This window comes from Mus caroli, unplaced genomic scaffold (genome assembly GCF_978045245.1).
Source record: "Mus caroli unplaced genomic scaffold, Mus_caroli_1 scaffold_20, whole genome shotgun sequence".
Classification (NCBI taxonomy): domain Eukaryota; kingdom Metazoa; phylum Chordata; class Mammalia; order Rodentia; family Muridae; genus Mus; species Mus caroli.
Genome location: NW_028227275.1, coordinates 20,343,866 through 20,367,263, shown reverse-complemented (window position 1 = coordinate 20,367,263; position 23,398 = coordinate 20,343,866). Strand labels below are relative to the sequence as shown.

The 23,398-nt window shown below is 45.1% G+C and overlaps 1 protein-coding gene across 1 annotated transcript in view; it reads right to left on the bottom strand.

Annotated features, from left to right (window-relative positions):
- The window catches only part of Blnk (B cell linker), a 65,108-nt gene that overhangs the window by 20,345 nt on the left and 21,365 nt on the right, over positions 1-23,398 (bottom strand). Inside the window, exons 2-8 of the mRNA XM_021152187.2 lie at positions 22,331-22,396; positions 17,906-17,955; positions 13,511-13,551; positions 11,527-11,683; positions 8,913-9,076; positions 2,959-3,040; positions 1,584-1,655 (exon numbers count right to left, since the gene is read on the bottom strand). Coding sequence (XP_021007846.1) covers positions 1,584-1,655; positions 2,959-3,040; positions 8,913-9,076; positions 11,527-11,683; positions 13,511-13,551; positions 17,906-17,955; positions 22,331-22,396 — 632 coding nt within the window. The remainder of the gene's footprint in view (positions 1-1,583; positions 1,656-2,958; positions 3,041-8,912; positions 9,077-11,526; positions 11,684-13,510; positions 13,552-17,905; positions 17,956-22,330; positions 22,397-23,398) is intronic.

The window sequence follows — 23,398 nt, the reverse complement described above, 5'->3', positions numbered from 1 at the left end:
CAATACCCCCAGCATCTCTGGGTGTGGCAGAGGGCTAGGGATTGGAGATGCACCATCTGTACCTCCCTAACACCAGGTGGGACAGATGGAGACTCAGAGAGAGCAAGTGGCAGGGTCACCTGAGCTGTGAACCCAGGCAGGCACTTCTCTCTTCAGCCAAGACTCCATATTGTTTTGCTTGCACATCATCCTGGCCTTTCTTCTGGAGAGGAAGGAGGATGCTTCTGTGAGGGAGAATGGAGACAGACAGACTCCTCCCTCTATCACCAGCCAAGCCCTCTGCTCTCCCAGTGTGCAGCCAGACCACGGGGCACATCAGCAGGACCCTGGCAATGGTGTACCTGGCACCCACCTCCCTTTAGCCTCCAGAGCTCCAGCTCTTTGCAAGCATTCTTGGACTCTGGTTGTTGTTGTTGTTGTTGTTGTTGTTAAAGTATGTAGCATACTGTATTCTAAGGCATGCACACAAAAGATTGCACCCAGTAATTCTGGCTGCATTAGTGTGAGGTTCAATTTTCACATTTTGGGGGATTTATAAATTTCAAGGGTTTGTCTGTCTATATATCTATTCATTCATTCGGTTATTTATTTATTTATTTATTTATTTATTTATTTATTTATTTATTTTGGTTTGTTGTTTTTTTCCAAGACAGGGTTTCTCTGTGTAGCCCTGGCTGTTCTAGAACTCACTTTGTAGATCAGGCTAGCCTCAAACTCACAGAGATGCCTCTGCCTCCTGAGTGCTGGGATTGAAGGTTTGCTAAATCACTACCTGGCAAGGATATATTTTCTTTTTCTGAGGAACACAATTTTAAATGATATCTGTTAGAAAGTAGGTGCTCCCCGGTCTGCCCTCAGAGGCTCGGCACTGGTGCCTATATCATCACTAGTCACCAACCCTTTAAAAGCTCCCCCTTGTCACAGCCTCCTCTGTCTTCCAGTCTCGGTATATCTCTCACTCTCTGTCTCTTTGTCTCTATCTCTCTCATATATCCGCTTCAAGACATTTTTTTCTTACCCCCCAACACACACACACACACACACACACACACACACACACACACGCATCTCTTGTGTGAGATCTGCTGCACTATATGATCTTTACAGCATCCCTTGGCTGGGATCAACCCACCAAGGTACTCCAACGATAAATCCTAACCATCTTAGAGAAATACCAGCTTAGAGAAAGCTTAGAAATACAGATTCTATGTATCTTCTCCATTCAAAAGCTGAAGACCATCTAGAGATTTTTACCCTCTCCAAATTCTCACCAGGAGACCAGTCCCTATGGACTAAGCTAACTGGTTTGTTTAAACTGATGGTTCTCATCCAGCTAGAAGTGGAATCCAACTCAGAGATACTTGGCACCATGTGGGGATATTTTTGCCCATCATGTTTAGGGAGATGATTTTGCAGTCTAGTGGGTAGAGGTCAGGCCGCTTCCAGGAAGACTGTGCTCATGGGTAAGACTGAGACTTTGTCCCCTGTCCTAGGAACTTGGGATATAGGTGACTGTCCATGTATGATCTTAGTTATACATATCTTTTGGAACAGATTCAAAAACAAGCCGTACATCTACTTACCTGCGACAGTCCCTGGAGGCAACATGTGCTTTGAGGAACTGTTTGGCTTGGTTGATCTATTCACCATGGGAGCTGAAACACACAAATACACACAGGCAGAGTGATTGCAGACATGTCCCATTGAGGGAAGGTATTGTAGACAGGAACACTGATCAGTCAAACCAGAGAATCTGCAACGATTCCATGGCCCTCATTAATCCCATAAGCCATCCAAAGAAATCTTCTCAGGGGAAGCTCAGGGATGGGTGTATTTATTAGTGATTGAAGAAATGAAAGAAAGATAATCTATTAAAACACATACTGAGTCATCAGAATATCAGAATATCCTGGAAGCTTGGGGGACAAAGTTTCGTTTTGTTTCATTTTAACCAAAAGTATATTACACCTCAACATGGTGATGCCTAATTGATCACGGCGCCTTCCGTTCCATACACAAATTTTTTGAGGTTGTTTGAGGAGAGAAGAGAGGGAACGTGTAGGTGTTGCTTTGTTCACGGGGTGGCTTGGTCTTCAAGCCATGGCTCATGCTTGGGGAAGGGAGGACCTGTTCTCTCTGGCCCAGTTTATTAGATGAGAAGCGTCACCTGAAGAGACATCACCTGCCTGGGACTCTATTTTTCAAAGTCACTATTTCTGGAGGGCGCTGTTTTCCTGTCTGATCTGGAACAATGTATTTGTGATAGCATTTCTTTCCTTCCTTCCTTCCTTCCTTCCTTCCTTCCTTCCTTCCTTCCTTCCTTCCTTCTTTCTTTCTTTCTTTCTTTCTTAGATTTATTTATTGTTATATGTAAGTACATTGTAGCTATCTTCAGACACTCAAGAAAAGAGCATCAGATCTCATTACAGATGGTTGTGAGCCACCATGTGGCTGCTGGGATTTGAACTCAGGACCTTCAGAGGAGCAGTCAATTCTCTTAACCACTGAGCCATCTCTCCAGCCCATGATAGCATTTCTTATTCCCAGCAGGATTTACAGACCACGTGTCCTATAGGCCTGAGACACCGTGGGACTCACAAGCCAGGCTGCAGAGCCCATGATCTCTTGTTTTATCATCCCTCCACAGATTTGCTAGCTGTGCACTATTTATAAGTCAACCCTGTCTGTGGCTCGCGGTCCAGTGAGAGTTAACTGCTGAGAACCATTCTGCGTGAAGGCAGCGGAGGATGATAGCCCAGTGCCTTTATAACCTGGGAATAAACCCGTGAACATGGAAGGAGGAGAAAGGCTCTGAAGCAGATGCGTCCTTAGTCAAGGGGCGGGGCTACAGAGGAGAGGCCCTTGCCCCACCTGAGCTCCCCAGTGCTTATTGGCTGAGCAGCCTGGTGCCAGGCAACTGCTGGAAGCTTTCAAGCACCCCAGAACTCCAAAGCTTACCCTTCTCAGCAGGCGGCGGGCTGCTTTCTCTGGGATGGATATAGTTTTCATCGTTATCTTCCACAGGGACCACATAATCAGCCTAAAAGAAATATAGAGGTGAAGAGAACGCTTGCTATACATTCATAGTTAATTGTGGGAGAAAGAGATATTTTTGTCTATAAAAGCTTTAATGGGCTATAATTCACACACTGTAAAATTGCTTACAATGGGGTACCTTTTGGCATTTAGTTATCCATTGTATCTACAGGGGCTTGCCTACCAGACTCCGCCCCTTGAATGCTAAGTTCATGGCTGCCGGAGTCCCTTAAGAGAAATGGATAATATCAGTTGTATTTTCTGTGATAAAGCATCACAGGAAAATGTGGAGCGGGCTGGAAAGATGGCTCAGTGGTTAAGAGCACTGACTGCTCTTCCAAAGGTCCTGAGTTCAAATCCCAGCAACCACATGGTGGCTCACAACCATCCTTAATGAGACCTGATGCCCTCTTCTGGGGTGTCTGAAGACAGCTACAGTGTACTTACATATAATAAATAAATAAATTTAAAAAAACATTAAAAAAAACATCAGGAGCAGATGGAAGTTATAGAAAGAGGAATTTGTTTGGTCCTAGTGTTATGGAGGGATAAGCGTCCATGATGGTGTGCAGGGGGTTGGGGGATGGGCACAGTAGCCAATAGAAGAGGTGGCAGCAGGAGCAGGAAGCTGAGAGTTCACATATTTTCTTTTCTTTTTTTTTTTTTTCTCGAGACAGGGTTTCTCTGTGTAGCTCTGGCTGTCCTGGAACTCACTTTGTAGACCAGGCTGGCCTCGAACTCAGAAATCTGCCTGCCTCTGCCTCCCAAGTGCTGGGATTAAAGGTGTGTGCCACCAAGCCCGGCTGAGAGTTCACATATTTAATCACAAGCATGGAACAGAGCCTTAAATGGATGTGGGGTGAGATTATAAAAGTCCAAAGCCAGACTCCTTCCAGCAAGGCCACACCTCCTAAACCTTCTCAAACAGTGCTACCAGTGTTTAAATGCCTGAGGCCGTGTGTGTGTGTGTGTGTGTGTGTGTGTGTGTGTGCTATTTTCGTTCAGACCATTATGTCAGTATTTAGCCAAGGCTTGGGTATTGTAATCGTTAGGCTTCTAAACACCTAGTATGATGTAGGGCATGTCTTGTAGTTTGGATCCATCTTTCTTTGATAGCTAATGCTTCCGAGCATCTCCTCGGGTGCTTACTAATATCCTTTCCTAGTTTTAATTGGGTTGTTTGCCTTTTATTGTTATGGCATGTAAGTTCCTTGAGTGTCCTAGATATTAAGTTCTTTATGAGATCCATGACTTAGATTTTTTTCTCTCCAATGTTAAGTCTCACTATGTGGCACACAGCAGTACTGAGCTGAAATCCTCCCAGTGTTGGGATTACAGGCACGTGTAACGGGCCTTGCTCATCCTTTTTTGATGCAACACTTGTGTCTGTGATAGCATTTCTTATTCCTAATAGGATTTACAGACCAACTGTCCTATAGGCCTGAGACACCATGGGACTCACAAGCCCACGAGCTCTTGTTTTATCATCCCTCCACAGGTACAAAGATCTAAATTTTAAGTCTAATTTGTGTATCTTTTTCTTCGATGTTTGTGTTTTGGTGTCATGAAAAACCAATGCCTAACTCAAGGCCATAAAGGTTTACACTTATACTTTTTCCCTCTAAGAGCCCAATAGTTTCATATCTTACCTTTGGGTCTATGATCCACTTCTGGTTGGTATTGTATATGCTATGAAACAGGGTCTAGTTCCCTCATTTTTCATGTGGATATGCAGTTTTTCTAGCATTGTTATTTTTTTTTTAATCAGCTACCTCTTTATTAAATTTTCTTGGCCTTTGTCAACAACCAGTTGACCACAAATGTAGAGAGGGAGAGACTTTTTTTTTTTTTTTTTTTTTTGGTTTTTCGAGACAGGGTTTTTCTGTATAGCCTTGGCTGTCCTGGAACTCACTTTGTAGACCAGGCTGGCCTCGAACTCAGAAATCCGCCTGCCTCTGCCTCCCAAGTGCTGGGATTAAAGGCGTGCGCCACCACGCCCGGCTAGGGAGAGACTTTTTATACTGATAAAATACAAACTTGCTGCCCAGATCTTAAAGATAGATTTTCTAATCCATCTGGTAGACTGAAAAAAAAAAATGTACCGGGAGCAGAAAAACAAACACACACACAAACAAACAAACATCGTCTTGCTCAGTTAGTTTAACAGCCCTGTCAGGTAGGTACGACCACCAACTCTGAGGTATGGAGAAGATGCAGCGCATGCTCAAGGCAGTAGGTACAGGCTTTGAGGCCAGTCACTTCCAACACTCCACAGCCACCTGTCTGTCTGTCTCCCGCAGCCCACCCTCCCACCGTTCCCCTCCTCTTTTAGAGTTCTTCTCTCCTCTCTCTGGTTAGTTGCTATTTCTCATCTCTTCTTCACCTTCAACAGGAGTCATCCTGTCTACAGCATCTAGAACCCAGTCTACTTAGAATAATGCTACTTCTGGAACTGAGATGTTTTTATTCCAAAAGGGAAATGACAGAAAAGACTGGACTCACTCCCCAGAGTTCTGTTTGTTCAAGAAGAGAAGAGAAATGCGCATTTCTGGTCCTGCAACTCTGTGGTTTGAAATTGCCACCTGCTACAAGCTCCATCACAATCTGTACTTTTAAGAGCCCGCAAGCATAACTTGAGGTTCTGGTAAAACTCTGCTATCCCATGAGCAATCCATAAAACTGTAGCTGTAGTATGAGCAGAAATTACTCTTAAACAACAACAACAAAAGCAGGACCTCTTTATCATAGGTTCACCTCAAACTTGCTGAATATTTGAGAAAGACTTTAACTACAGATCCCCCTGCCTTGATCTCTTGAGATTCGTGATTACAAACATGTATCACCACCCCTAGCTATCATCTGATCCTTTACACGCAAGTAGCATGACCACCACGTGGCTGAGAAACTCCAGTGACTGTAAGATGTGAGTCAAAGATATAAGTAGGCCAGTGATGGTATACACATTTGTAATCTCAGCTACTTGGGAGGCTGAGGCAGGAGGATCATAACTTTGTCAGCCTGTGAGTACAGCAAGTTCAAGGCTGGCTGAACAGTTTATCAAGACTGCATTGAGATAAAAATAAGAGAGCCAGGTGTAGTGGTGTATGCTTTTGATCCCAGCACTTGGAAGGCAAAGTAAGCAGATCTTTGTGAGTTCAAGGGCAACCTGGTCTACATAGTGAGTTCTAGGATAGCCAACCCTACATAGAGAGACCTTGTCTCAACAAAACAAACAACAGCAAACAAACAACCCCCTCTCCAAACAACAAACAAAATAAATGAAACATAAACTTTTAGAGATATAGCAGGTTCTGAGTACTAGAAAAAGAAAAAGGTATGCTTTTGTCTGTGTGTGTGTGTGTGTGTGTCTGTGTGTCTGTGTGTCTGTGTATGTGTGTGTCTGTGTCTGTGTGTGTCTGTGTGTCTGTGTGTGTCTCTCTGTGTGTCTGTGTGTGTGTGTCTGTGTGTGTTAGTTTTGCCTTTTCTTTTTTCTTTCCTTCTCGTTCCCTCCTGAGACAGGGTACCATGTAGCCTACCCAGGCTTTGAACTTACTTTGTAGGAAAGGATGACCATGAACCCTGACCTTCCTGACTGCTGGGATTACCGGTCTCTGCCACCACTCCTGATTTATGTGGTGCTGGTAATGGAATTTAGTACTGTGTATAGGCTAGAAAAATACTCTACCAACCGAACCACATCCTTGGTCCTCTGTGTGTGCAGGAGCAGAAAGACATGAGCACAGAGAAGAACCTCAGGTACCATTGTTTAGGTGTCACTCTCTTGTGGGCTTTGTTTATTTGGTTTATTTTTAAATTATCTATCTATCTATCTATCTATCTATCTATCTATCTATCTATCTATCTATCTATCATCTATCTATCCATTTGAGACAGGGTTTGTTTAGCCTTGGCTATGATTTTATTTGTTTATTTGTTTAAGACAGGGCCTCTCACTGGTCTGGGACTCAATCTCTACCCTGTCTTCACCAGTGTTGGGATTGCAGGCAAACATTGCTTCCCATGCCTTTGTATGTGATTCTGTGGGAAACAAGCTCTGGTTTTCCTTCTTGCAAGACAAACACTTTACCAACGGAACTATCAGCCAGTTTGGTTGTTTTCTTTGTAACCGTTTGTTTGTTTGTTTGTTTGTTTTTTAAGACAGAGTTTCTCTGTGTAGCTTTGACTGCCCTGGAACTTGCTTTTGTAGACCAGGTTGTCTCATAGAAATCCACCTGCTTCTGCCTCCCTAGTGCTGGGATTAAAGGAAGGTGTGCTCCACCACGCCCAGCCTGTAACCCATCTGCTCCTTCCAGAACGCAGCCTCCTCTCTACTTCCTTCCCACTGGTCCAGGCTTTCTCGAGCCACTTCTCCAGGATGGTATGTGCAGAGCTCTGCCCAGCCTCATTAATCTCCCTCCCAGCTAATCACAGAAATGGAGATCCTGGCACAGTTCTTTGCTTCTGTGTGTAAAGTCACATCTTCAAGTGAGTTTGCCCAAGGCTAAGAGTTTACTGACCCCTTTCTCTCTTCTATACCACTGTCCCATACCAGGTCCCCCTCCCCCATGCCTAGCTTAAAGAGACATTCCTGTCTGAGACATTCCTTAAAGAGACAATAATGTCTCTTTAAGCCACCTCTCTGGCTGACAGACTGAGGATTGAGAAACCACTGCTCCCCCAAGTCTGCTGCCATCTGCTTTTCACTGTCCCCAAGAGCAGCCACAGAAATGTGCAAAGGTGACAGAAGTGAGGGGCCTTTCAGGATGAAGCTGTGTGCATATGTTGTAGGAACAGTGAGTCCATGGTAAACGAGGAAAGGGTTCAATCACAACAGAGATGAGCTACCATGGGGCTCGGCAGCTGTGACTCAGTGTGGGCCATGGCCACCTTCAGTGTTCAGGAGAAACTAAAAAAGTCTAGAATAAGATAGAAACCCTGTGTGTGTGTATATATGTTTAAGAATTATTTCTATCTATCTATTTAATTGATTAAATATCAAAATAGTAAAAAGAAAGAAAGGAAGGAAAGAAGGAAGGATGAAAGAAAGAAAGAAAGAAAAGAAAGAAAGAGAGAAAGAAAGAAAGGAAAGAAAGAAAGAAAGAAAGAAAAGAAAGAAAGAAAAGAAAGAAAGTAGACTCAGAGAGGTTGGCCAGCTTGCCTAAAATCACAGAGCTGATGGAATCAGAAAGAATTTAGACCTAGATGTTGTCTTTACCATACTTTAAAAGCTCCTTTTTTCTGTCTCCTTACTGAAAATCATATAAAGACACAAATGAAGGTCATTTCACAACAGGTTCTAGCAACTGCAGGCATCCCAAAAGAAGTACTTTCTCAGAGTAGCTTCTCTAAGAATGTCTGGTGGTGGTTTAGAGCTGCCTTCAGCACTCTCCTGTAGGTCCATTGTAATGGACTATTTTAACAGCCACTCTCAAGGGTTGTCTTTGTTTTTAAAACTCAAATGCCATGAAATCCAGGACTACTAGGTTAGGGCAGCCATTGTCACTCAGCCTGGGCATTTCATTGGGTTACTTTCAAGAGGAGACAATCCCAAGTGGAATAAGACTCCCAAGGGACAGGCAGTGACAGAGGGGAGGTTGATGAAGGGGGTCTCCGGATTCCCAGGGGCTGGGTGTAGGAGGGGAAATAAAAGCAGTAAAGGTTGTTGAGAGACATTGCAGGGTGACAGGAAAGGCTCAGATCCCGTGCATACACATTTCAGTGGAAAACCCAGAAGAGTAAAATGGGTCCCATGTGCCATTTTCAGAGAAAGTAAGTTCCCCTCAGTGTCACCTTGAGGGACTTGGAGGACAGGGGACCAGCAGGGCTCCAGACCTATTTCCCCAGTCCCTCCAGCTCTCCTCGTAGGCTTACTTTACCTCATCCTCAAGGAGGTCTTTGGGCTTGGGGGGAACTTGAGGCTTCTGTAGAGAGTTGGGGGCTGGCAGAGTGGAGGCCAGCCTCGCTTTCGCTGAAGGCCAGCTGGGCTTACTGGGAAGTGTCTTGCTGAAGGGCGGAGAGTGCCGCTGGCTGGATCGATTATCTTGAACAAACATAAGACAACACAAAAGAGGCTCTGGGTCATTCATTGTGTGGATATTATGGGGAATCTAAAAGACACACAGCCAAAGTTATCTATCTAACCACGAGGGATCCTGTGGCTCTTAAAGGAGCCAAGTCAACAGGTAGACAGAAACTGTCAACTGTCTATTTACCTATGTGCTAACTAGTAGAAGGTCCTCAAGACCACATTGGGGGGGGGTGGTAAGAGCCTACAGGGATGGGAGAGCTGAGAACCCAACACTCTGCTAAGCGTAGTGAGCAGGAACAGCATGCTCAAGTGAGGAGTCTGGTTACACACTGGAGACATCTCAGGGGCTTTAAAAGTGGTCCTACTCTGGACTTGTGGATGCAATCTGTTGTGATGGGTTTTTAACTCGCCCAGAATATATCAAGGAGTTCCTTCCCTCAACTCCTGGAGAAACCAGGCAAGCCTGCTTTGTCCAGCCAGGACTACCTTTTTTTTGCAGAAATCTGAGAAAGAGCCCAGGCTCTGAAGTGGGATGGATCTGGGTTCCTTCTGGGTTCCTTCTGCTCTAGCATCGACTAACTACACCTGTTTGCATTCGCTACAGTTTCTCTGGCATTCCTTTCCTCATTTTAAAGTAGATCACACTATCCACCCTTGGAGTTAATTGTAAGAAATAAGAAAAACTGCAGTGAACAAAGTCGGTGCGGCATGGCTACCTAATAAATGGATCTGACCCCATCATGCTCTATGAGGGCTTTAGATACCCAGTCTGCCCAGCGATGAGGTGGGCTGCATTCTGATCAGACTGATGAATTCTCAGGAGTTCTTAGCATACGATGCCCTGGCATTCACCATCCTAGGCAGTGCAGTGCCTTGCAGCATGCTGCTGGGTGCCCTGCTTCCTCCTGTGACACTACCTTGCCTGTCACACCCCAACACCATGCTATGCTCTTTCTTGGTGCTCCTTCCTGCTCCCGGCGCTTATTTCTTCTTTGTCTGAGGTATGTGGCCAATGTCACCTTTACTGTGCTCACACACTAGGGCATTCGCTTTGCCAGGTGTATTTGTTTGCAGCTCTTGGTGTTTTCATAGAATTTTTGATGCAATGTTTAAATCCATGAGACATAGCAAAAGAACAGAAGGCAGGCTTTGAAACAAATCGAACCGTGGTTTCTGGTTGTGCACCTAATACAGCCTCTTGCCTCTCAGGGTCATTACAATGGGTGAACAAAGTCATCTACCACATCCAGTGGGGGAGTGCATGGGGCAGGGCTTAAGGCTACTACGGACACTGAGGGCCTAGCTCACACAGGAGCTCTACACCTACATAACCTTGGCACCATTTGCTTCATGCCTGCAGTCTCCTCTTGCCCTATACAGTGAAGATGCATCCCTGTTCCATAAGGCTGACAGGGATGAGAAGCTATAGCGATAAAGCACTGCCCTGCAATATATAGAAAATAGCAAGAGTATGCTACTGGGCTGGCGAGATGGCTCAGTGGTTAAGAGTGCCGACTGCTCTTCCAAAGGTCCCAAGTTCAAATCCCAGCAACCACATGGTGGCTCACAACCATCTGTAATGAAATCTGATGCCCTCTTCTTTGTCTGAAGACAGCTACAGTGTACTTACATATAATAAATAAATACATCTTTAAAAAAAAAAAGAGTATGCTACCTTGCTCAGTGCTCAGGAAATCTCCTAGTCCCTTGCTATGATGAGAACAGAAATGATTTTACCGTTCCTCCTGAGACCTTCTACAAGCTAGGTAAGAACTCTACCACTGAGCAACACTCAACAGCCTGGATTTTGTCTCTTTGTTTATGTCCTGTGTTTTAACTTTTTATTTTGAGGTGTGGTCTTGTTAAACTGCCCAGCCTTGAGACTTGGGATCCTACTGCCTCACCCTCACCCACCAGCTAGGATTATAGACCTGTGCTACCATGCCAGACTTCTTGATGGACCACCAGAGGCATGCCTCAAAGCCAGATTGTGCAGTGTCGACTGACCTAAGAGGTTGATTGCAGGCCCAGGGCTCACTGACCTCCCCCCTCCCACCCTCCCCAGTGGACATCCACAGTTTAGGTGGCCTGTGTGCAAAGCTGTCTGGACCAGAACAAAGAGGGGACTTTTGTGGTGGACACTTGGGTCCTGGAAGGACACCATTATTCTGTGTGGGCTCCAGCGTCCTGGATGAAAGAAATCCTAGGAGAAACAGGACTAATGTCTGGGTTAACTTCTTGTGGGCTATGAGGGCAGGGGTGGGGAGAGCAATTCTTAGGGTACACTTCTTAATCAGTTCAAATAATCTGTTCAGTGATCCCTCCCCCGCCCCCCACTGTGCACCTGTCTACTCCTGTACTGCTGCTCCCAAGGGAGAGTGGAGACAGACAGGGGACCCTCAGGCAGCAGCTGTTTGCCCATCTCCCCCATCCTGTGGTCCCAGCGTCCACAGCGACCTCACCTACATACTCGCCCCTCGTGAAGGGCAGGGCTGGATGGACCACCCGTGTCTGCTGTTCAGCAGGAGGCGGTTCATAGGAATCGTCGCCCGTCTCCTCTGCAGGCATCACGTACATCTCGGAGTCCGAATGTTCATCTGGATTTTCATAGTCACTGTCCTGCAAATGTAAGCATTGTGCTTGGTACCCTGCAGGTGCTGTCTAGTGAGCAGATCCCACCTTAGGAGGCAGGAGGGGTTCCTGCGGCAGAGGACAGGAAGTGGAGGCTGATGGAGACTGGAGACTGATGGAGACTGTTCGTCTCTGCCTGTGCCACACAGCTCCTGCCATGATCACACAAGACTTTCCAGTGCAGAGACAGACACTTGTCTCCTTTCTGTTGGGATGTTATAACGGGGTTCCTCTGTCGGGCATAAAGGCTTTAGGAACAAGCCTGTGTTTCATACTATCTGCAGTGGAGACCTACCAAAGTAAAAATAACCGCTAGGGGAATTTAACCAATCCTTGTTAATCTTGGCTGTTTAACTTCAGGGTACGTCAATCCCTACTCTCCGGGTTAATTTTTACTTTGTACTCCTCGACCTATACCTTCTCTGTAAAGAGTACTTCTTTTATTTCTTGAAATTATAATATAATTAGACCATTTCCCCTCCCCTTTCTCTCTTCAAACCCTCCCATATACCTATCCTTGCTGTTTTTCAAATTCTTAATTCAGCCAGCAAGCTGTCTTCTCCCTCCCAGCCGCAGATGTGATCTTGCGCTGAAGCCAGCAGGGGGCGCACCCGCGACACTCTGGTTTTCCGGTACACTGGGTTCTAGGAGGAACTTCTTGCCCCAGTGACCCGCAATGAGATCACCCTTCCCCTTATTTTTCTTTTCTTTTTCTGCGGTTGAAGGAGGAGGAACTGCTGTCTTAAAGACCACATCCACTCCAGGTGGTGAACACAGATTCGATTCTAGACACTGGCCTGGAAGTCTTCATTCTGTGTCGTCCCCGTGAGGGACAGCGGAAATATCAGTCTGTCTTCCTGATCTCCGCTTCCTTATAAATGAGGTAGGGGTGTGTTTAGGGTTCCTCACAGATAGAAACTCAGATCAGAGCACATTGTGGAAGGTACATTGTGGATGGATACAACAATGTTGAAGAAAACTTTAGACGCAGCTCCCATCAGGGCCCCTGCAAACTACAGGGCCATTTGGAGAAGGGTGACAGTTTATTCTGCTGTATCACCTGCCAGGGTCACTATGGCTAGGTCCCTCTTTCTCACTCCGTGACCTAGGACGCACAGCTGATGTTCTTTTGGTCCTAACAGGTACCCTGGTGGCTGACAGCCTGGTTCTGAGACCCAGGTTTGAGTTTGGAAATTATAAATTAATGAAATGCTCCTTTCTGGTTCTAGCAGCACCTCTGCCTATCATTAACTCTGTTAGAAAATAGAGTTTTGCTTGCTTAGTAGCCTGACCTCAAACACTCCAAGTAACCCAGACTGGCCTTAAACTCTCAAGTCTTCCTGCCTCAGCCTCCCAAGTACTGAGATTAGATGTGAGTACCAGCTCTGGCGTTAACTCTTTGTTTTGGTGGTTCTCCTGCCTGGTGTCAGAGAGTAAGAGAGCACTGGACAGCTTAGGTCAGAAGTATGCCTATTAGTACAGAGTATTTAAATGCATGTGTTACTTCTGGTTTTGTGAGTCTGTGAGCTCAAAGAATGGTGTTAGACTATCTCCCCCCCCCCCCCCAGGGCCATGGTAGAATAGAGAAAGGTTACATGTAAAAGCGTTCAGCCTGACTTTTGATGAGCACTGGGTCAAGTCAGCTCTCAGCGAGGTCACTGCCACCTACCAAGAGGAGGCTTTTCAGTCCTTCTGAGACCCACCCCCCCTCCCTGTGTTGCTCAGCTAGCCTTCAGTGTGTGGTTCAGAAAGAAGCCATTGAAGAGGTCTCCCCGAAAGGCTGGTACCCTCCTGATCCATGGAGCAAACACTCACAAAGTCATCTGACCACTGCTCCTCTTCATCCGCAGGGCTGTCTGTAACAGGAGAGGGACACAGGGCAAAAAGCATGAATCCAGCTGGCCAGCTCTGGCTGACCCACAGGCACATGTACTGTCTGTCCTTAGACCCCTGAGCTGACTGCCCACAGGCGCCAAAACTGGCTGCTTTTCTGTGGGCTTTGAACAGAAAGAACATATTGTCATTCTTTTTTTTTTTTTTTTTTATCTCTTTCTCAGAAAGCCTAACCTAAAGCACAAAAGATAAGTCCTGCAGGAACAGAACAGTGGGGCCCTTTACCTAGGCCTGCTTTTGTCAAGGGACATTTCTGGACATTTGGCCATTTTTTTGCTTTGATAAACTCCATAATTGTCAGGTCCAGAAGGTAACCCATCCCCCTCCCAAAGGGTAGGCCCACTGGCTCAGTCCAAAACTGAGTCTAGGTCCAGCTCAATCTGGACTCTAGGGGGGATTTTGGGTGGTTAGATAAGAGCCAGGAATTCTTAGGAACTTGTAAAACTGGTTCCCATTTGCCAAAATGGGAACTTTTTTCCTTACCTCTGGCAGAAGGGACAATGGCTCTCCACTGACTTGCACCTGTGGCTGCAGGCCCAGACTGACCCCCCCGATTTCCACAATCCCTGTTCCCAAGTACTTGTTTCATATATATATATATATATATATATATATATATATATATATACACACACACACACACACACACACACACACACACACACATATATATATATGTGTGTGTGTGTGTGTGTGTGTATATATCATATATCTTGGCCTCCTTCTCACCTCAGATCACTGTTCTCTTTATTACTACCCCTCCTCGTGCACTATTCTCTCTCTACTCCCACCCATCTGTGTACTATTCTCTCTTCTCTAGCTCTTCCCCCTTCCCTTGCAGATAGCCCAGGCCATGTTCAGTCTGCTCCCTCCCCCACTCTGGACTCTTCCAGATGGCCCCTGTATATTTTCTTCCTCTTATGCACAATAAGACCTTTCCCCTAATCATACCCTGGAACAGTCATGTTGGCAGTTTCTTTACTGTGTCTCCTTGCATACAATAACCAAAAGCAACTTGGAGATGTTTTGGATTTGGTGTATAGTTCTGTCTGTCTGTCTGTCTGTCTGTCTAATTAGGTAATTTTCTTTTGAAGTCCCTGGAGAGTCCCTGGATTGGGAAGCTTTGGGGATGATTTCTGAGTCAGAACTTGCAGTTGAATGGGAATTCCCCCCAAAACATAGAGGCAACAGCTTAAAATGCCCCTGGGTCATGGATGCCTATGGGCTGGGGAGGACAGGACAAGGAGGAAGAGACACAACTGCCAGTGATGAAGTTGATTTTGCCAAAAGGATAGTTTCCAAGGATTAAGGGGAGGAGCAAAGGGTTCGAGCAGGCTCTGTTGACAAAGTGCATGGGACTGATATATAAGATTGGGAACTTGGATGGATTTGGTTTAAGGCGGGGTTGCCTCACTTTAATATGTGGGAGTTCTTGCTAATTCTGACTCAGTAGTTGGGTGCAGGGTAGAGGCTATATATGCCTAACAAGCTCCCAGCTGACTGCTGCCATTATATTAGGGATCAGACTATGGATCAAGCCATACTCCTGTGTTCCAAGAGACCCAGATATACTGATAACAAGGCTATGTGGAAGGGCTGGGTCTGTAGCTCAGATATAAAGCACCTGCTTAGCGTAGATGAGGTCCTGGCTTTGAGCCCCAGTACCATATAAGAAAAGACTAAATGGAACATTTCAGGAAAAGATCAGGTGATTGAGGTCAAAGAGAATACTTTTTGATGTGCTGCAGATGGGAAGACACACGTTCCTCAAGCCAAATGTCAGAAAGGCTTGCCGTAGCATCAGGACCAAAACCCAGCAGATCTCCAGTCCTCAAATGACAAGGATGAATTGGAGTGATGTCCACAGTTACATAGCCAGTTAGTGGCTAGACATGAGAGGACCTTGTCACTAGCCCTGTGACCTGTGACTGCACTCTGCTAAGCCAAAAGAGTTCAGTGGGGCTGAGATGAAGAAAACTGTATTATGGCTCAATTCTCTGATGAAGGATAAGAACTAGGAATACAATTAGATGTAGAGGGACACTTAGAAGCTCTGTCCAATGGCAAACAAGAAATGGTGAGGGACTGACGGCCCTGGGGAAGGGATGACCAAGCAACCGTGATGAGAGATGTGCCTCTTTTCGCTAGTTGAGTCTCTGAGGTCCAGCATTTGAGTCTGTCATCTCCAGTGCTGCTGGTTCATCTACAGGGGACAGATATGCTTGCAATTTGTCCCCCAGCACTTGAATTAGATGCCACCTCCTCAGAGAGACCATCCCAGAAAGTTATCTCCCATCTGATTCTTTGTCACTGTACCCTGACATCTTCTTCCTGTTTTCCAGAGCAGCCATCATGCTTGGGAATCACTTTTTTTTTTTTTAATGTGTGTACATGGGCATGCACGTGCACGTGTGTGAGTGTGTGCATGTGTGTGTGCTGAGCTACTTGGCCTAGGAACGCCTGGGTATTCTGTCCCTGCTCCCACCCTGTCCTATGAGTTTTGTTGTTACAGACTGCTACAATATTAAGCCTTCTGCGGTTTCTGGGATCCAAACTCAGATGTTCCCACTTGTGTAGCAAGCACGTTACCCACTGCCATCCAGGTCAAACTCGTGATGTATTTGTTGAGTGGGTCAAGGCTGCAGCCCTGGCAGATATTTATTCTACCCAGCACCTAACACACGTTACCCACTGCCATCCAGGTCAAACTCGTGATGTATTTGTTGAGTGGGTCAAGGCTGCAGCCCTGGCAGATGTCTATTCTACCCAGCACCTAACTGTTCAAGTGACATCGCTTCTGAACTGTCAGCTGTGACGCCACATAGGCTGCCTTTGGAGACTTCGGAGCTTGTACTGGGTGTCCATGAGGAGACAGTGGAGAGGAATAACACCTCCATCCAGGAAGGGATGCTCATTTCTCGGGGATCAAGCAAGCTCTGGAAACCATCATGGGAGGTAACCTTATTTGCGAGGGTGCTGATAGTGGAATAAGTCCAGACCAGATGCTGGCCTGGATCGCCTCGTACACACGGACACCCATCATTCCTGTTTGGACACTAAAAAGGTCAGAGCTCTTTGCTTTCCCCACCTTTGCAGAGAAGAATGGTTGGTTTTCGCCACGGCTGAGAAACAGGGTTTCCTTGACTTATGGATTAGGTGGGTTTTTGAGTTCCTGGACACAATCCCCAATTTCTTGGTTTTGTGCTCCACAGGAATCCCATGGCTAACTGTATAAGCTTGCTAAATGCTTGACAGTGTGGGCTTCTGTCTACTCTAGACGAAGTTGTCAGGAAGTGACTTTGATCACCATTGCTACCAATCTCAAGATTAGTCTTTTTGCAGGCAAAGTTGATTCTGGTTGAAATGGAACTGCAGATGTGAAGGTGTAGGAGGCGTTCAGAGGTCAGTCTTGAGTGCCTTTTCTCGGGACCCCTCTGCTGCTTTTGACAGGGTCTCTCACTAGGAATGGTTACCCAACAAGTCCCAGGCACTGTCTATCTCCACATCCCCCGTACTGGGACTACATGTAAATGCTACCATGCCCAGCTTTTTATGTGGTTTCTGAGGGTCAGATTTGGGTCTTCATGCTTGCATATCAAAGCACTTTACTGGCAGAGCTATCTGACTCCTTAACTAGTTTTTGTGCAGGTTAGATTAGTCCCTACTGCCATGTACAGCACAGGACTGTACTTTCCATACTATAAGAAATTATAGCTATTTCTATCATCATCTGTCTTCCCTTTAGGGCTATCAGTTCTGTGGCAGTGGAAACTATAAGTCACTTATAAGTATGGCTTCTACTTAATAATATATGCCTGGCACATGGGATGTGTTCAGTAAACAGCTAAATAAACACATAGGTGTATGTGTGGATAGATAAATAAATGGATAGGTGAATGGATGGGTGGGTAGGTAGATAGGTGAACGTGTGGGTGGTTGAATGGGTAGAGTTCATTTCACTGTGGTTAAAGCTCCCCTTGATAGAGTTGTTCTTAAAAATCAGACTGAGCATTTTTAGCTTTCAAATGAGTACAGCATATTTCCCTCCCTAAGAAATACATATGAGGGCTGGAGAGATGACTCAGCGGTTAAGAGCACTGACTGCTCTTCCAGAGGTCCTGAATTCAAATTCCAGCAACCACGTGGTGGCTCACAACCATCTGTAATGAGATTGGATGCCCTCTTCTGGTGTGTCTGAAGACAGCTACAGTGTACTTACAAATAATAAATAAATAAATCTTTTTTTTTTTTAAAAAGGAAGAAATACATATGAACACTAGACAAAAGCCAGCTAATATATTTTGGAAATATTCTTACCTAATGCATAATCCCTTCGAGGAACACTTGGAGGGCCTTTGACTTTTAGCCTGTGGGTAGGAATCAGTAGAACAAGGGTCAGAAGGCAGGGCAACTGTTGCCAAGGCTCATGGTACAAGCCAACATAGAGACGAGATAGATAACTATGAGAATATTTTTTTCTCCCCATTGCATTGAGTTTAGTGTATTTTAATTTATTGAAGCCAGTATTCTCCACAGTGCACAGGGAGCTTACAACTTGGGCCAGGTCAGGCAAAGACATGGAAGGGCTCTGTGAGGTCCAAGGACTAGTTAATACTGCATTCAATGACTCGGGGGAGATCGGTTCTCCTTGACTGACAGGACAATAAGAGAAGATGAACTGGGTTTTAAGAGCTCACAATTTTTTGTTTGTTTGTTTTGTTTGTTTTTTTGTTTGTTTGTTTTTTTGTTTTTTTGAGACAGGGTCTCTCTGTTGTTTGTTGTTGTTTTTGTTTTTTTTTTTTTTTGTTTTTTTGAGACAGGGTCTCTCTGTATAGCCCTGGCTGTCCTGGAACTCTTGTAGACCAGGCTGGCCTCGAACTCAGAAATCTGCCTGCCTCTGCCTCCCGAGTGCTGGGACTAAAGGCGTGCACCACCAAGCCTGGCTACAAATATTTTTTTAAAGGAAAAAAAACATCAATAATAAGTACTTCATTCTTAGGTTGAATAAAATCATTTTCACTATTTCAAAACATGTCAAGTGGGGCCTAGGCTATAGCCTAGTAGCAAATCCCTTGCCTTGCATATGTAAAACAAAACCCACGACAAATAGGCAAGTATCATCTCAGATGGAAGGTTTATAGTAAATTATCAATTAGTACTAATTACCCATGTTGCTTAAGAGTGATGCCCTTAATGAAATTTAAAGCATACACATATAAAATTTATATCTAATAGCCTTTAATTACTAAAATATTATTTCCTTTTATAGAAACAGCATATATGTAGTAATTATGTATCTATTTTGCTTCTTTTTTTAAAAGAAAATTTGTGTATTTTAGAAATGTACAAAATTCCTTACAAACCAAAATTGCAGATTGTGAAAATAACAGTATTGGGTTTGTCTGGGAGCTCTCCCTAGCTCACCGCAGGCTTTCGTGTCTATTTCTGCTCCCATTCTCATCGAAAGCTAACAACTCTCATCGAAATAAACTTGTGATGAAGTCTGCAAAGAGGTCATCAAAGGAATCAAAGAGAAGAGAAAAAGGAACAAAAGGAGGCGTGATGTCCAGGAAAATTTCAAAAGGCTCAAGCCAGTTAGCATCCACTCCCATCCCCAAGCCAGAAGAGGAGACTTTTAACAGCTCAACTCATCTGGGAATGGAAGACGAGCTTAAGAATGGAAAGACTGGTTAGCAAGTGCTTGCTGCACAAGCATGAGGACTGAGTTTGGATGCCCAGCATCCACCTACATAAAATATAGGAGTGGTGTGCCTGCCTGTAAACCCAGTGCTGGTGGCTGGACAGGGGAGGATTCAGGGAGTTTGCTGGCCAGCCAGTCTAGCTGGATTGGTAAGCCCCAGTTCAGTGGGAGAGCCTGTCTCAGAAAACTAAGGTGGAGAGTGGGAGAGGAACATGGGATTCTAGCCTCTATATACATACATGTGCACACATACACACATACACATACACACACATGCATGCACATGTCCACACATGCACCTATATGCATATGTGCACACACCCAGACAAACATATACATGCAACACACACACACAGAGAGAGAGAGAGAGAGAGAGAGAGAGAGAGAGAGAGAGAGAGAATGAAGGAAAAAAGAATACCACAGCCCACAAGCCAGAAATAAAAAGTATATTTTGAAAGTAATGAGTAGGGGCTGGTGAGATGGCTCAGTGGGTAAGAGCACCTGACTGCTCTTCCGAAGGTCTGGAGTTCAAATCCCAGCAACCATATGGTGGCTCACAACCATCTCACAACCATCCATAACAAGATCTGACTCCCTCTTCTGGAATGTCTGAAGACAGCTACAGTGTACTTACATATAATAAATAAATAAATCTTTAAAAAAAAAGAAAGTAATAAGTAGTTGGCAGCATACACTAAACCCACACTTTGTATCTTAGTCATTGTGACAGAGGAAACAGAGGAAGCTCAACCGTGCTTCCTCCTCTCAAGGGAGAATGTTGTACGGTATCACAAAGGAGCCCAACTGCAGTTCCTTTGAGGCAAGGAGTCCTTGACCTCCACAGTACTGGCCATGGTGGCCAGATTTTCCATCATCCTGAAACGTGGCTTGTCAAGAAAAAGAACTCTAGAGGCTAGGAAGATGCTTGGGGAGTCGGGGTAAGAGCATTTGCCCTGCAACCATGACAACATGAATTCATATCCCTGTTACCTACATAAGAAGCCAGGCTGTGCATCTCTGTAACCACAGAATTTGGTAACAGAGAGAGAGGCACATCTTGAGAGCTCTCTGTTCAGCCAAGCCTAGCAGAAGCAGTGAGTTTCTAGTTCAGTAGCACGCCCAGTTTCAAGGTAGAAAACTGGAGAGCAATAGAGGAGTGCATGTGTGCATGTAACACACACACACACACACACACACACACACACAGAGAGAGAGAGAGAGAGAGAGAGAGAGAGAGAGAGAGAGAGAGAGAGAGAGAGAGGGAAAAGTGCTCTAGGGACAGCAGGCAAAATGTTTGAAATGGAGACTGTCGGGATCATTGGCTGCCCATGGCTTCTGTCAGATGACTGAACACGAGAGAGAAACCTCACACCACTGAGAACATTGGAGTTGCAAATCTGGCAGCTGGGGCAATCCACAATTGCTAGTGGCTCTGACAGTGGCTAGTGTGGGGTATGAGATGCCATAGTGGAAAGGATAAACAGAAATGACCTCACATATCTGCCAGCCTCGGGACAGAGCCTGTCCTCCTTTACAAGACGACCCCTTCCCCTCACAGAGGACCACAGCCTCTGCCTTCCAGTCCCCATGTATGCTAAGGCTCCTGCACAGGTTAGGTTCTAAAACCAATCAAAGAGAATGAGTACACTGTTCTACAGACACGGAGAAATGACCAGGGCTATGCTGCCGTTGGCATGAAATTGGGGGCAGGGGGAGATTTAGCAATAGTGATAAAACTTTAATTTTCACTTAGACATCCTATTTCAAGAGTTTAGATTAACGGATAACTTGAAGTCTGAGAAGACCCTCACTTGAGTATTATCTTTGACAACTAAATGGAAAGGTAGGGCTAGAGAATTTCGGTTGATGGGAGGGAACTATCACTCTAGAGAAGTTATCAGTTCAAACACACGCCCTCTCCTTTAACACACCTACTAATCTACAGTTGGTTTGTTTAATCATAATGTACTCATAGTAGACTACTAAGCAGCACTTACAAAAAATATGATTTATCTTTTCATACTAATAAAGCGGTCCATGGTAACAGCAACACCACAAGCTGGGAGAACTGTATATGCAACACGATGCTGCTTGAAACAGAAATGCCTGTGTGTAAGTTCGTGCAGTGTTGGCATATGCATGCCTGTGTAAGTGTAGACAGATAAGTGTGCATGAATCACCGGGATAGCACATTGGACGAAGCCTGTTTAGGGGAGGGGCTTAGAGAGGGACTATGCAAAAGTGAGCAGTCCTGATAGATTTCAAATTCATCTGATTGTTTTCATGTTGAATTTGTATTACACTAATAAAAAATAAGTGAATTTAAAAATTGACCTTTAAGCAGAGTGTGATATCAAATACCTTTAATCTTGGCACTCACCCAGGAAGGAGGCAGAGGTAGCTATATCTCTCTTTGAATTTGAGGCCAGCCTGGTCTACAAGTTGAAAAGCCATCCAGGGCTACATAGTGAGATCCTATCTCAAAAGACAAATAAAACAAAATGTTATTTCATCTCGACTTAGACTTTGAATAGTGAATGCAAGAAATATATACAATTTCTGTGGTGTGTGTGTGTGTATGTGTGTGTGTTTTAAATTAAGGGCTTTTTGATGCGGATGAAAACCCAGGATTGTGGCTTTGCTCCTTCAAGAGCTTGATGAAACCTGATTTTCAGGCAAAAGCAGAAACCAAACTGTAGCCCAGTGACAAGGCACCACCCCAAAGCAAGCCACGCTTGTCTCAGTGGCACCTAGGTAATGCAGAACAGAAGGAGCCAGGCTGAGTTACCTGTGCTCTTCCTGGCTTCTCCAGTTTTATACCCAGGCCCTAGCTCAACAGTCATCCAAATGGTTCTCCTGCTCTGTGCCTTGAGTGGGCCGAGCATCCCTCCTCAGGGAGATGGGGATGGTAGGTCCCTGAGTTCTACTTCACTCCCTAGTAAGAAGAGGAGGGGCATCACGGTCTCCACTGGCCGGCAGAGCTTTGCTCTCCACTCAGCACTCAATAACTCAATGCATAGAGATAATAGTGACTAACTTACTTTTTTATCTTGTCCATTATTCCACCTTCATTGTTCTTAATATCATGGACCATCTTTTGAAGCTGTCTGTAAAAAAAAAATCACAAGCATAAAATATTAACATCCAGGCTAATTTTTGCAATACAATTTTTACCTTCATCAAGAAAAGGCACTGGTGCTATTTGGGTCACAAACTAATGCTGGCATATTTTTTAAAGCTATTTTATTTAGTTTCTTTGATCTCTTCCTCTCTTCTAACCCTCTCCTCCAAGACTAGGTAGGAGAGAAAGGTTAAAGGGAGGAGGGGGCGTAGGTATCTTTAAACTACTTTCTGCTGACTAGGGACATTGAGTTTTGGAGGGCTGGTTTCACAGTCAGGATATCTCTAACTTCTTGTCACTTTGCTCTTTGCTTCTGATCACTCACAAACCACACCACCACCAACCAGGAGCAGCAGAGGGGAAGCAGCAGCTTTCTTCCTTTTTTTCTTCTTCCTTCTTCCCTCCTTCCTCCTCTTCTTCCTCTTCCTCCTCCCCTTCTTCCTGTTCCTCTTCTTCCTACCCTTCCTCATCTTCCTCATCTTCCTCTTCCTCCTTCTCCTCCTTCAGAACACCCCCCTGTCCCTCTCAGAACTCTGGCATTTCTACCCTCTCCAGACTCCTCCGAATTAAACTATCTGCAGCTGGCAGAGTCATTCCCTGCCAGAGCACGCACGAGGCAAATAGTCTGCTGCTGTGAATAACCTGAAGCAGCCTCATATCTCACTCTGGGATTAAAATGAAAACATGTTCACATAGCATAACTAGGGTTTTTAAGAAACCCAAACTCTCACTACAACTGACTACCAAGGTATATTTGTCATTTCTAATGGGCATTCTAGGAATCACTAAGGAGATGATGACATTGGGCACTGTAACTTGACTGGCTGAAGCTGGAGATGCTGTTTGGTAGTGAGGTACATGCTGGTCCCCATACCCATCATTGAACAGACAATTCTGGGTCTGTGAATATAACTCAATAGTAGAACCCTTGCCTAGTGTGCTGAAGGGCTTCATGAAACAAGACAGAGTCATCTGGGAAGAGGGAACC